At 51.0% G+C, this 13,622-nt stretch overlaps 4 protein-coding genes across 7 annotated transcripts; 3 read left to right on the top strand and 1 right to left on the bottom strand.

Annotated features, from left to right (window-relative positions):
- The first annotated feature begins 4,511 nt into the window (after positions 1 to 4,511).
- On the top strand, positions 4,512 to 5,561 carry LOC9658763 (aurora kinase C). The gene has a single exon (XM_002986554.1). The coding sequence runs from the start codon at positions 4,512 to 4,514 to the stop codon at positions 5,559 to 5,561; it is 1,050 nt and encodes a 349-aa protein (XP_002986600.1).
- Positions 5,485 to 8,277, bottom strand: LOC9659842 (GPI transamidase component PIG-S). The gene is made up of 13 exons (XM_002986464.2): positions 8,196 to 8,277; positions 7,336 to 8,020; positions 7,187 to 7,271; positions 7,027 to 7,116; positions 6,905 to 6,978; positions 6,756 to 6,849; positions 6,593 to 6,676; positions 6,398 to 6,528; positions 6,258 to 6,339; positions 6,083 to 6,200; positions 5,926 to 6,029; positions 5,774 to 5,860; positions 5,485 to 5,711 (listed from the first exon to the last, which is right to left on the bottom strand). Exons 1-12 carry the CDS (start codon positions 8,251 to 8,253, stop codon positions 5,774 to 5,776), a joined length of 1,692 nt encoding a protein of 563 aa, XP_002986510.2. The 5' UTR covers positions 8,254 to 8,277; the 3' UTR covers positions 5,485 to 5,711.
- A 1,450-nt stretch (positions 8,278 to 9,727) lies between these two features.
- Positions 9,728 to 11,759, top strand: LOC112341050 (phosphatidylinositol N-acetylglucosaminyltransferase subunit A-like). 4 transcript variants are annotated; one of them, XM_024660469.1, is made up of 8 exons: positions 9,728 to 9,864; positions 9,953 to 10,525; positions 10,591 to 10,745; positions 10,806 to 10,896; positions 10,975 to 11,091; positions 11,173 to 11,276; positions 11,337 to 11,427; positions 11,505 to 11,759. In XM_024660469.1, exons 1-8 carry the CDS (start codon positions 9,739 to 9,741, stop codon positions 11,547 to 11,549), a joined length of 1,302 nt encoding a protein of 433 aa, XP_024516237.1. In that variant the 5' UTR covers positions 9,728 to 9,738; the 3' UTR covers positions 11,550 to 11,759. The 4 variants fall into 4 exon arrangements, 2 of the variants coding, with proteins under 2 accessions (XP_024516237.1, XP_024516238.1); XR_002990414.1 differs by lacking the exon at positions 11,505 to 11,759 and having other exon boundaries at positions 10,975 to 11,095; XR_002990413.1 differs by lacking the exon at positions 11,505 to 11,759 and having other exon boundaries at positions 10,806 to 10,900.
- Positions 11,760 to 11,978: 219 nt separating this feature from the next.
- Positions 11,979 to 12,626, top strand: LOC9658762 (LOB domain-containing protein 22). Its single transcript, XM_002986553.2, has one exon. The coding sequence runs from the start codon at positions 11,979 to 11,981 to the stop codon at positions 12,624 to 12,626; it is 648 nt and encodes a 215-aa protein (XP_002986599.2).
- Positions 12,627 to 13,622: the final 996 nt, after the last annotated feature.

Below are 13,622 nucleotides of genomic sequence, written 5' to 3'. Positions count from 1 at the left end.
TAAAAGTATGTAATTAGGAGTGTAAGAACTAAGAACCCCAGATTGTGAAAGTTATTGTGCTGGCAAGAACAAGAATATTATATTTGATGATCCCAAAACACCTATAATTTATTAATTTATCTGCAAATTATTTATAATATACTCAAAATAATATAACTTAATAAAGTAAATATAATTATCAAATATTATTGTTACAATGAAATATCACCCGAAAGACCCGGGTTCAATTCCCGGCAACGGAAATTGATTTTCTAAATAATAAAGTTATAGCGGTATTTTATTTGATTTAAATGTAAGTTTAATATTTCTTATTGGGCACAAGATGCACCTGAGCTGTGAATCTGCCCGCAAATTCGAGTTCAGTACATAAAAATTTATTTTAATTTTTTTGTCAAAATAAACTTAAATCACACTAATCTGGCTAGTTTTTTATTTACTAAAATATGTTTAGATATTTTAAGATATTTTACCCATGCTCAAATACTTTGGTATATTACGAAATAAATAAACCCCTGAATAAAATTTCACTATCAGAATCTTTGGGAATTCTAACATCCATTTTTATTCTTAGGAATCCAGTTTTTTTAGAAAACATCAGTCGTGTTGCTATGCTGAGAAGACTCCTGCGCTGGGCACCGTAGAGTCAAGTGGTCAAGGAACGTGATCACTTGCATTGAGAAGTCGTAGCTAACTTCCAGACTTACGCATTCCGGGCAAATGCTGCAACCGAGTTCCTTCCCGCTTTTTAGGGTTCTTGTTTCCCTCGCAGCGGCATAGATGTTGATCATAAGCAGCAGCGCCTTATCCTCGTCACAGCAGCGCATCGAACGCCAGGCGCCCCACGGTGGGGTTCGACCGCAATGTAGGCTCAAAGGTGAGCCCCTTGGCTTGCCTCTCGTGGCTGCTATCCAGGACACGACATCGTGCTGCACGAAAACATATCGGTGTAGCTTTCGAGTGCAAGGCCGCCAAGGCACTGCACTTTGACGAGCCCGCCGTGGATCTCTTCGGTGTCCTTCTCGGTAAGCTTGGTACACGCCGCCATGATCTTTGGTATAGCAAATCATACGCTTCAAGTGATCGAGATCGATGCCTCGTATGTCGAAGCTCTCAACACCAATCGCAACAGGCCAGAGCGCTGATCACCGCTGAGTATATAGTGCGGCTCCGCTTGTATCGATCAACACCACGAGAACTTCCACAATACTCGAAGTTGGTGCCTCGTCGGACGTTCCGACAAGTTTACCAGATCTTCCTGGCCACTTCGAGGTAGCTTTTGCGACAGAGTTTGAGGACAAAGTGGCCTCGGGAGAAGTTTCTACGGAAATCGAGAAATGAGGTGGTGATAACGAACGTCCTCTGCTGTCCTCCGGACGCACCAGAGGAAAGCTGACAGTGGTCTGAGGGCCAGGCCGGAGCATCCATGAACATAAGCTACGTCCACCCGACTCCTGTTTTCGACTACACTCCTCCTGCCAGTCTCAACGCTGTCCGGGGTAGTATAGAACGAGGATGCAGGTTATTCTTCAAGGGACCAGCCTTTCTCACCCCATGCACCTCCATGGTTTCGACTTTTTCGTGGTCGGACGTGGGCTTGGAAACTTGGCTTCGACGTTTAATCTCTTGGATCCTCCTAGGCACTGCTTGATGGGTGAGATTCTTACTGATCCCGGTACGTTCGTTCCGTGGAGCTCTTTCACGACGCTGCTGGTTTTCTAGGTGCTTGGTATTTTCATTCCCATCCTTCAACGTCGGTGAGACGTCGCAACAGCTTATCCCTCCTGTCGTCTAAGGTACCTTTTATGAAACATTAACACTGTTTATTTGGTGCAAGGCTTTTGGATATTGTGGGAGCATCCTCTATACTACAGTTCAGTTTTGTTGCTTGCAGTGAGGACGCGCCGTCGATGTCGATTTATTCAAATCGATACACTTGCTTCGAGGGCTTGTGGAACAAAGTCGAAAATGCGGCTCTTCTTATTTGTGTTCTTTGTGTGTTACTGCAAAGGAGATGTTTCCAGCTCGTTGAAGGTTTGCTTCTTGTTACTTTCTTTTGATTATTAACCGTCTTGCAGCCGTATATTGTGTACCTTGGAGGTAAAAAGGGGATATCTGCCGACACACTGACCACAACTCACTATGATCTTCTCGTGAAAGCAACCGGAAGGTTTGATAGTAGCAGTCTGATCCAAGATTTTTTACTTTTCTGGTCTCTAGCATGGAGGTGGCCTCAGCAGCGATGATCTATAGTTACAAGTATGTATTTAGCGGATTCTCTGCCAGACTTACAAAAGAACAAGCTGATAAGCTATCCAGTACGTGCCGGCAACATTAGTACTCTCTTACATAACAGTTTCTTTCCTGTTCTGTAGGAATGCCGGAAGTTCTCAGTGTTCATCCCAACAGAGTTCGTCGGCTCTTTACAACTCGCTCGTGGGATTTCTTGGGCCTTCCGATTGACGCAGAGTCAAAAGCAGCAAGTCTGTTGTCCAAGCATAGAATTCTGGATGAGGACTCCAGTGATGTAATAATTGGAGTCCTTGACACAGGTATGAGGAAATTTGCTGGATCACACTCTTACACAGTGCACAGGTATATGGCCTGAATCCAAAAGCTTCCGTGACGATGGAATGAAACCAGTTCCGGCGAAATGGAAGGGGTCTTGCGTCAATGATCCGAAAACGAACGCTTCAGTAGTAGTACACTGTAACAGGTACGAGGCATTTTGCGCGCGCTCCACTCCATCGCTTTCTTTTCCTGAACTTTGTGTGTATTGTATCGCCAGGAAACTCATAGGTGCGAAATACTACAGAGCCGGCCTGTCCCCAAACGCTTCGGTGGCATACAGCAATCCTAGAGACTTTGATGGCCATGGAACGGGCACAGCTTCCATTGGGGCTGGTATGGCAGTGGCCAACGCGAGCATGGAAGGACTAGCTTCAGGAATTGCTAGAGGTGGTCTTCGCAGTGCCAGGATCTCTGCGTACAAGGTGTGCTGGACTTTCCAGTGCTACGACATCGACATTGTAGCGGCTCTAGACGACGCAATTCACGATGGAGTGGACGTGATATCGCTCTCGCTTGGCGACGTACCTCTGCCATATAACGTCGACATTATCGCGATTGGTGCCTTCCATGCATTGGAGAAAGGCATCTTAGTCTCGTGTGCTTGTGGAAACTCTGGGCCGATCAAAGGAACAGTGACCAACATAGCTCCTTGGATACTTACTGTTGGTGCCAGCTCCATCGATCGAGAGATCACGCCGTGAGTCTATATTTCTACGTTGGTTACGCGACTGATACTTTGTTTTCCCAGAAACTCGACACGGTTTCCTATAAAGCCTGCACCGGTGGCTGGAGACTTCTCTTCAAGAGGACCGAACATTATCAGTCCCGACATTATAAAGGTATTTTTTCTTTGTCTTCTTTTTTTTGGTCTTGAAGAACACTTTCTCAGCCGGACGTGAGTGCTCCAGGCGTGAGCATCTTGGCAGCATGGAGCAGTGGAAGCGTAGCAATGGATCCAAATGGGACGTTTGTGCGTACCAACTTTGCTATCGCATCGGGAACTTCCTTTGCCTGTCCTCACGCAACCGGTACGGCTGCTTTCGTCAAGTCGATTCATCCAAGCTGGAGTCCGGCGGCGATCAAGTCCGCGATCATGACAACAGGTAAGAAACTGCAAATAGGAACGAATGCTATCTCTCATACTTCGCAGCGAGGTATCTCGACAACACTGGCAAGCCCATCACAGAGAGCGACGGATCGCCAGGAGACTCCTTCAGCATTGGTGCCGGAGTGATCCAGCCGATGAAAGCCATCGATCCGGGATTGGTCTACGAGACGGCTATCTTGGACTACATCCTCTACCTTTGCAGCATCGGCTACTCCTCCAAGCAAGTCCAAAACATCACAGGAGACACCGCTACCTCCTGCCCCGACGGCACGAGCACTCCCGCCAGCCTCAACTATCCCTCCATCGGATTCAACATCAGCGTTGTCAAGAGTGCGACGATCCCGCGAACAGTGACAAACGTTGGCGATGCGAGCTCAATCTACAAGGCACGAGTGGAGGCTCCCAGCGATTTGCGGCTCAGCATCACCGTCTCGCCGCAGGAGCTCAAGTTCTTGAACCAGGGGGAGAAGCTCTCCTTCAACGTCACGATCTCCCTGAGTTCTTCAAAAGAGCCCATTGCTTCGAATCCATGGGCTTTCTCGTCGCTCACTTGGGACGATGGAAAACACAGCGTGCGAAGTCCCATAGCTGTGGCAATAAGCTAGTTTGCATGCTGAGAAGCATCCATGGGAGGCAAAAACGAATTAAAAGTTTGGTTAAAGTTGACCATCCCCTAAGATTTATTTGTTAGAAAATGGTAGATGATAATATTCTTTATTCGCCTTTTCCCTGTTATATAAATACACCTGTGTTTAAGGAAACCTACACTTTTTTTTTCTTGCTATCAACACCCTTTGTGGGATCTGGGTTTAGCGCGCACTTTGGTACCATAGCGATGGAGATGGAGCGCATGAGAGCCTTGTTCTCGGTGGAAGAGGAGCTGGATCATGGCGGCCAGGCAATCGTCTACAAAGTAGTGCGCAAGTGTGACGGTCAGCCTTTTGCTTGCAAATCGATCAGGGTCACAGAGTATAAAGAGGACGAGCTTGAAGATCTCAACCCTGATGACTTCCCGGATGGAGGCCTGCTAGAGGAAGCCGAAATGGAGATCCGGGCGCTCTCCAAAGGCAAGGGCGAGAGTGGTGTGGTTCAACTGGTGGACGTTTTCAGGGACGACGATTACTACCACATCATCATGGAACTGTGCGAGTGCTCGTTGAAAGACCTGCTGCAGGACAGGACGAGGTTGAGCGAGCACGAAGCAGCGATGGTGATCGAGAGCGTGGCCAGGACCGTGAGTAGGATGCACGACTTGGGCGTGGTTCACAGGGACATCAAGGTGGGGAACATCCTCTTGGGTTTTGGGGAGAGCTTGTTTGACAACATAAAGCTGGCGGACTTTGGGACCTCTTGGGTGAGCAAGGGGACGGACATGAGAATGAGAGGCCAGGTCGGGACAGACAGATATGTTGCTCCAGAAGTGGTGGCTTCCATTCATGAGTACGACGAGAGAGTGGACGTGTGGGGCGTGGGCATTGTTTTGTATGAGATCTTGTCCGGGAAGCTTGCGTTCGAAGGAGTGAGATCGAGGGATGTGCCAAGGAGGTTGAGTCATTGGGAGGATTTGGCGGTGAGTTCTTTGGACTGGACGGACGTGAGCGATGGAGCCAGGGATCTCATTCTCCAGTTGCTCCACTTGGACCCAAGAAGGAGGCTGCCTATCCATGAAGTTGAGAACCATCCATGGGTCGTCAAGCATTCCGGGTCGCAAGTTCCAGATAATCGCAGTCTGGAGGAAGAACAGCACTCGAAGAGAATGGTTTTCGAGCAGCCACACCATGGATTGAAGAGAAGGCGAGGCGAGGAGGAGGAAGAAGAGGAGGATTTTATTGCAAAGAAGTTACAGCACCTAGGCGTGGATCGAGCATGGCAGGTTGTTCATTAACTTGAGCTTTATCACTCTTCTTGTCCATAGTTTTTCTAGCGAAATGAAAACCGCAAGGAGACTGTTAATTCTAATATAGAAGCTACGTTTCAATGTTTCGTTCAAGGGAAGGACGCTGAAGTTCTCGCATGAATTGTAGGATCAAACCACCTAGTAATTCCAAGAGAGTTTTCGCGAGTAAGAGCGAGTACGAAGTAGAATATAGCATTTACCTATTTCCTCGACGACTTTCGAGCGTATCTCATTGTCTCCTTGACAACGGAGATAACGGTGTGAAGCAGCACTGGAACGAAAAATGGCTGCACAAGAACGAGCAGAGTTTTCAGTTATGGTGAATTGTTTCTTTTGTCTTTCTCGAAGGTACCGTGTATATCGCGAACTGGTGCTCCTTTGGGAAGTGAAGGAGAGACATGATCGATGGATGGAAAAAAGCCTCTTCAGCCCGGGCTTTTGCCGTTGCCGAGAAATCTGCGAGAGACACGACGCGGCTGAGTACGTAAGAGACTTTTCGATAGCCTTACTGCCAATCACTTCGTAGGAAGCGTTTCCAGCGTCCATGGCTTTCTCAGCCGCCTCGAGCGACGTTGTCACCTGGACACCAATCTCTTGCTGAATAACCATCTTTGGAAGCGATTCCACCTGTACAGCAACCCAATTAAGAGCTTTTCTCTTCCGAGGAAGTGAAGATCATCATACCAGTTTTAGGAGTGATGCCAGGGTAGAAGCAGTGGAGTTTACATCAGCTATGACGCGCCTGCGCAGCAGCAGATCCAGCTCCCTGCATCAAATACAGCATTACATCACCTCCTGGAAATAGAACACTGCTCGCTCCGTACCACTCTGCGAATCCTGTTCTCTGGTTGAAAAGAATGGACAGCTTTGGAGCTTTCCTGCGCGGTGGTACCGGAGGCAGACCAAACAGTGTCCGGAGCTGAGCGACAACCACCTCCATCGTCGTCTTCAAGTCCTGGGAGAAAAAACAAAGCGATAGATCAGCCTTTCCAATAATCAAATTCCTCCAGGCAGCGCACGTTCACATTTAGTCGCTGCCGCAAGGTGCTATTATCAGCAACCAGACACCCGGGCGGGTTCCAGATGACCACACCTCCCCACCCCTGGCATTAAAGGCATCAGCTGGATTGTGCGAAGGCAACAGGAAGAAGAAAAAAAAAAAAAAGGTTGGCGACTACCGACTGGAGAGGTAAAACCGTCGATGGAGGCCGAGGAGGTTATGCGGCCGCTTGACAGCTTGATGCGCAACGGGCATTCCTCGACGGGAGGCACATATCTGTAATGTTAAAGCGAACGGACCGTAGCCAAAAGGAGAATACGAGGCCACGTACATTGCAAAATGGAGAACTTTCGACCGCCCAGCTGCGGCAGCAGACGTATCCAAATGCCATTCGTTGGCGTTCACCTGTAGGAGCAGCAACTTTAGGAAAAAACCAAAGACCGGAGAGCTTACAAAAAAGGAGAGATCCTTTGATTCAATAACGTGCGACCGGATATCTGCGTTCCATTGGGACCTCGCTGCTGCTGGAGTGTAGTATAGGACCTAGGAAATTGGAAAGAAACGTTCAAAGCACCTCGAAAAGAAGCTTCATGGAAGCGCGAGCTCGAGTTACCTGGCTTTCAACGCTTAAACGCGCCACGGGAGCCAGTGCGTCGACGACAGGAGATAGATACTGCGATTCCACACTGTCAAAGTCCCTGCAAATGGATTCAGAAGATCAGATTTTTTCTCGAGAAGGAAAAAAAAAAAAGTTCAGAGTACCAGTTGAAAATCCAGTTTTCTGGATCCGCGTTGAGCAAGCTGAAGGACAGGATCGCCGATCCATCCGCGGCTAAAGGCATCGTCTTTGCCACTGCAGTCGCGGACTTTCCACCCGCCAGAAGAACACCCGCTGTCTCGGAAATAATCCGAGTGAGCTGCTCGTCATTCCCCAGTAAACTCGGTGGAAAAACCACCCATGCATGACGATACTTTCCCACCACGGCCTCGGCACCACCACCTTGCGAAAGCTCTCCATCGAGGAGAACTAGAATGGTGTATTTTCCTGCTCGATCTTCACCGATATAGTCCTTCAAGCTCTCGTCGATCGAGGTGGAGTCTTGGCTATGGAGGCTGTCAGGAACACGGCCGCATTCCCAGAGCGGCTTCGCTCTATCTCCCCCACGCTTGTGGAGACACAGTCCCTTGGCATCTAGCGTCACGGCCACTTCGATCTCACAAGATCCAGTGTTAGACCACTCGCGAGTGGCCCTCAACACCACTTCCAGTCGATCACTCCACTTCGCATCCCGGTCTGGAGTTTCTTCTTTGGAGAAGAAGACGATCTGGAGCTGGCAGTGTACTCTCGCGGCCGACGACGACGATTGCTTTGTTACGAATCCCTCAACCTCGCGATATGGCAGTGGCACACGGTACACTTCCGTCAGCTTCCACCAAAATGGGAGCCCTGGAGGATCCAAAAGTGCCCAGAGAGGAAATCAGCAGGATGCCAGTGGCCAGAGAGGGGTAAATCACCAAGAAATAACTCGCAAGAAGACACAAAGCGATCGTATCTCTACGCCAGGATAGAAGGGAATGAATCGCGAAGTCGCTGCTCGCGCGCTCGCTCGCTCGATTCTTACCTGCGAGAATGTACGCCAGCGCCGAGAGCGCGATCGCCAGGCGCGTGCTCCCCGCCATTCTCGAAATCTAGGGCTCCTAGATTAGGGTTCTTACGAGAATTTCTTTCTATTTCATAAGTTCGCTACCTACAATCGATTCGCGGCCGCTAGAGATTCCAGCACGCCGCTGGCGATGGAGGCGCGCACGGCTTGTGGCTTCATTGGGAAGAAATCCACGCCAGAGCTAGCGTTGCTGGGCCCGAAGATCCACATCACACCTTGAGACTTCTCAGTGAGCGTGAAGCTGATCAGCGGCACTGGATGCCGGAGATCTCCATCGCGCGCCGCTGAGAAGGCTGGATTGCTCCACAGGATCCCGCCAGATTGAGCATCGGTCACAGCCATGGGCAGAGCACTGCGCTCGAAGAGGAGATTGTCGAAATGCCGCCACGATGGAATCCCCAGCTCCAGTTTCTCGCGGGAGGAATCCACCTCCAACGATCGCAACGTGGATCCCAGCGAGAGCTCCGTGAGGCGCGCGTCTGGATCGATGATACGCTGGGGGCTGGTGAGCGATGAATCGCTGCCGGGGGACTGTGGAGCTGCAGTAGCGGATGATCCGTCCGGGAGGAGTGCCAGCGTCTTGAGCTCACATCGCGCGCTGGAGAGGAGATCGCTGCTGCCGTGATCTTGCGTGAGGCGCGAGGATGCGGTGGAGGGTTTGGTGACTGGAATCAAAGGCCGCAAGGAAGAACAAGAAGAGGCCCCTGGCAAAGATTTGAGCTTCTTGAGCGGCGCTGGCGCAGCGGAGGAGCAGCAAGGCGAGGATCTGGACCGCTTGGCGGAGGAGAGCCTGGAATCTGGAAAAGGAGGAGCTGCTGGAACGTTTGGCTTGATGGGAGGCGTAGAAGAGGAAGAAACATTCGCTGGCCTTGGCGCGATCGGGCGGAAGCGAGCAAGGATCTCGCCCTCCGCGCGGGGATTTCGCGATCGCCGGCTGATCATCGCTGGATGGATGGATGGATGGATCGAGAGGAAAGAAGACGAGAGGAGAGAAACCTAGCGTTCTCTAGAACAGACCAAGAAAAAATAGTATAGAGCGAGCGTGCATTCCACCACGAAGGAGAAAGAAAAAAACATGGGATTAACAGCGAGGGAGGATATATGTGGGGAAGGTGAGAGTAAAGTATCATACGCGCGTCAGCGGCAGCCACTGACAACACGCAACGTGTCATCGCCGTGATTGGGCGGCCATGGTATGGGGGCCACTGGGGGCGATGCCTTGGCTCCAGGAGAAGGGAACACGTCCGCGCTAGTTGCACGACGCGTGGCGTACTTCCCATTGGCCGGCACAGGTGGCTGTGGCTTAGAAAGGGACACCCTGAGGCAGCTCCTCATTGGCCCGACGCGAATAAGATCGCCATGCCCAAAATATCTTGAAAAGGAACCGTCCTTTTAGGGCTTACTAAATCCGGCGGGAGCCGAATATTCACTCCCTTCCAGGAATAAAAGAATATCTTTCGAATCCCATCTGGCCTGGAATATGCCGGAGATTTAGGGTTCTATGGGCGACGAGCATGGGAGGCGCCACAATGTGCTCATGGTCTCGGATTTCTTCTACCCCAATTTCGGCGGTGTGGAGAGCCACATCTACTCGCTCTCGCAGTGCCTCTTGCAGCGCGGTCACAAGGTAATCGATTCATGGATCCCTCCATCGCCGGATCGATCGATCGGCATTTCGCGGAGCGATTTGTAGGGTAATAATCTCCTCTTTCCAGGTCGTGGTGGCCACGCATTGCTACGGCAAGCGCTCCGGCGTGCGCTACCTCACCGGGGGCCTCAAGATCTACTACATTCCATGGCTGCCATTCCTGATGCAAAACACTCTCCCCACATTCTTCCTCACGCTCCCGGTGCTGCGCTCGATCATCGTCCGCGAGGCCATTACCATCGTCCACGGCCACCAGGCATTCTCCACGCTGTGTCACGAGGCGATCCTCCACGCCAGGACCATGGGCCTCGAGGTGGTGTTCACGGATCACTCCCTCTATGGATTCGCGGACCTGGGCAGCATCCACATGAACAAGGCGCTCCAGTTCTCGCTCGCCGACGTCCGCCACGCCATTTGCGTCTCTCACACCAGCAAGGAGAACACGGTGCTTCGCTCAGGGATCGCTCCAGAGAAGGTGTTTGTGATCCCGAATGCCGTGGACACTGCGATGTTCCAGCCCCGGCCTCGCGCTGGATCGATCGAGCGCATCGTTGTGGTGGTGGTGAGCAGGCTGGTGTATCGCAAAGGCGCAGATTTGCTGGTGGAAGTCATACCGGAGGTTTGCAAGCTCTTTCCAAACGTAAGCTCTTGCAAGTTTTTTTTTTTTCGTTCACGGTTGGAACAAGCTCTCGTGCTCCCTCGCAGGTGGATTTTATAATCGGTGGAGATGGTCCCAAGAGAGTTCGTCTGGAGGAGATGCGTGAGAAGCACTCGCTTCAGGAGCGCGTCGAGATGCTGGGCTCGGTTCCTCACGCCATGGTGAGCTCCGTGCTTGTTCGCGGCCATATCTTTCTCAACAGGTGAAGTAGTCCTCGTTCTCTTTCGATGGCTTAAGTTTCGATCTTTCTCTCTCGTTCCAGCTCCCTCACCGAGGCTTTTTGTATCGCAATCCTCGAGGCGGCTAGTTGCGGCTTGCTCACTGTTAGCACCCGCGTCGGTGGAGTCCCAGAGGCATGTATGTTGTGTGAATCCTTGTCGTGATCTTGTCTCTCCGAAACCTTTCGTGACTAACACATTGTTTTGCTCCAGGTTCTTCCACCGGACATGATCGTTCTCGCGACACCTGTTCCGGGCGAGATGGTAAAAGCCATCGGTCAAGCGATCGAGCTTCTTCCCAGAATCGACCCGCAGGAAATGCACAACCGCGTACGTGAGTCTCTCTTTCCATTTTGGACAGGACAAGAGAGGAAGATAAAAACTGGAGAAACTTACCTCTTTGTGCTGTAGATGACGAGAATGTATAGCTGGATGGACGTAGCCAAGCGAACCGAAGTCGTGTACAACCACGCCGCCGCCACTCCTCGCAGCAACTTGCGGGACCGACTTGCACGGTTAGTCTAGACTCCATTGCGGTGCTCGTTTGAAGTTCTTCGCTCTCCTTGATTCCACAGGTACTTTAGCTGCGGACCTTGGGCGGGGAAGCTCTTTTGCCTCGTCGTGATCCTGGACTACATCGTGCTGCTTTTTCTCGAGTGGTGTCAGGTCTGTAGAAGCAAAAGCAAAACTTTATGATCTTCCAGTCCACACAAAGCTAAGCTTTTTCTCTTTTTTTCTCGCAGCCTCGAGAAAAGATGGACACCGTACCTTCGCTAAGCGTACTTTAAAGCTTGCGGGCTATTTATACGCGAAGGCTAATCGGCTCCGGGATAATCTCGCAGAGCTGACCTGGTAAAAAAAGAAGAGTGAAAAGGTGGAAGGGCGAAAAATATGAGACAGCATCCAGGCCACACGTAAATTAAGTCTTGCCCACGGCCGGGAGAGATGGGCGTTGCGTGGCGCTGGTTAATAAAAGTAAGCCAATGTGCTATTTGCTATATTTACGTGCGGGTCATAGTGACCTCATTTAGCTGACCTTTGGCGTGTGTTCCTTTCTTTTTTCTTTCTTCCAGCGGTGGATTTTTTCGGCGGATCTTCGGCATTTCTCGGTGGTCACTTCGCCTCCGCCGGGGAATTCGTAGCGTCTGTGAAGAAACAGAAGATCAAGCAGGCACAGTGAAGTGAGAGAGCGAGAGAGAGAGAGAGAGAGCTGGATGATGATGCAGCAACAGCAACAGCAGCAGCAGCAGCAGCAAAGCGAGAGTATGAACGTGACCTCGAGCAACGGCAGCAACGGGAGCATGACAACGAGCCAGGCGTGCGCCGCTTGCAAGTTCCAGCGGCGAAAGTGCCCGGTGGACTGCCCGCTCGCGCCGTACTTCCCCGCCGAGGCCAACCAGAGATTCCTGAGCTGCAAGAGACTGTTCGGCGTGAGCAACATGCTGCGCTTCCTGCGGGACGCGGACCCGGCGGACAAGGAGGAGACGATGAAGTCACTTATCTACGAGGCGGAGGTGCGGGACAAGGACCCGGTTCACGGCTGCTACGGGATCATCTCGCAGCTGACGGAGCGGGTCAGGGGGCTGCAGCGGGAGCTGGAGCTCACCCGGAGCTTGGTTCACCAGCACCACCACCTGAACCATCACCACCACCAGCAGCAGCCGTCGGCTTCGCTTCTCCAACCTGAATTCGCACAGCCACTGCTCTCGTCAGTGTCATCAAGCTGCAACAACACTCACCCCCTGGCATTGCCGCTCTCGAGCACGGTGGCTGCTTACAGCAGGAGTAGCGGTGCTTCGTCCCTGGCCCTGGACGATCCTTTTGACTTCGAAAGCATAGACCACAAGTACATACTAAGGCCATAGAAGCGGAGGGCTGGGAACCGCGACCGAGGGAATGGAGAAAAAGGAAGAGGTTTCTTTTTTGTACATGTTGACAAAACTCACTTTCAAGCAGGCAGTTGCGCAACAACAACACACACACACGCACACCTTCACTGGATTTTGGTACTGGATTTGATTTCCCTTGACACACAGCCACGCTCAATTAATTCTCTGTAACATTTTTTGGATTTAGTTCAGCGCTCTCCAATAAACTGATCAGCATACCACACTGTAGTTGTGATTTGTTCACACGTAAATACCACGTCGAAGTTTCCAACATCATCGGCTGCCTGTCCAAGATGGAAACTATCGGGCTGTCAGCAGTGCTCAACTTGTATACAGCCATCATACCTTCACTTGTGGAACGAAGGGCGGCCGGATTTTCTTCTGTAGCATGCTTGTCCAATTCACTGATGCGAAGAACTGGTGCTCTATAATCTCTTCATAGTCCCTCTGTCCAGCTCCCAGCCGCGTCTCAGGATTTCTCACGAGCAACTGCTAGCAACAGATAGTGAGTTCCAAGTGATCGATCGTTTGCGTTACCTTGGAGAGAAGGTCTCGTGCCACGGGAGTGAGGAAAGCAGGAAACGTCAGCTTGGCGTTGAGAATCCTATCATACATGATGTTCACGTTCTTATGATAGAAAGGAGGCTGTATTTTCCGGATTAAAACTTCGAATGAAATGGAGCATCTAGAATGAACTTACCAGCCCGCACAACATTTCGTATAACAGTGTTCCAAGGCTCCACCAGTCTGCAGCTCGACCATGGCCTGAATTGCAGAGGATTTCTGGGGCTGAAGACGCGCTTGGGGTGGCACCGTTAGTGTCAAGAGCTAATCACAGGTTATAAAACACGCACCGATATACTCAGGAGTGCCACAAAACGTCGACGCTGACTTGTTATCTAGAATGGCCTTCTTAGCGAGTCCGAAGTCAGTAAGTTTAACATGGCCTGCAATGTTGTTTTCTCTGTAAGC

Source organism: Selaginella moellendorffii, unplaced genomic scaffold (assembly GCF_000143415.4).
Source record: "Selaginella moellendorffii unplaced genomic scaffold, v1.0 SELMOscaffold_74, whole genome shotgun sequence".
In the NCBI taxonomy this organism is placed as follows: domain Eukaryota; kingdom Viridiplantae; phylum Streptophyta; class Lycopodiopsida; order Selaginellales; family Selaginellaceae; genus Selaginella; species Selaginella moellendorffii.
This window is presented reverse-complemented; position numbering and strand designations above follow the sequence as displayed.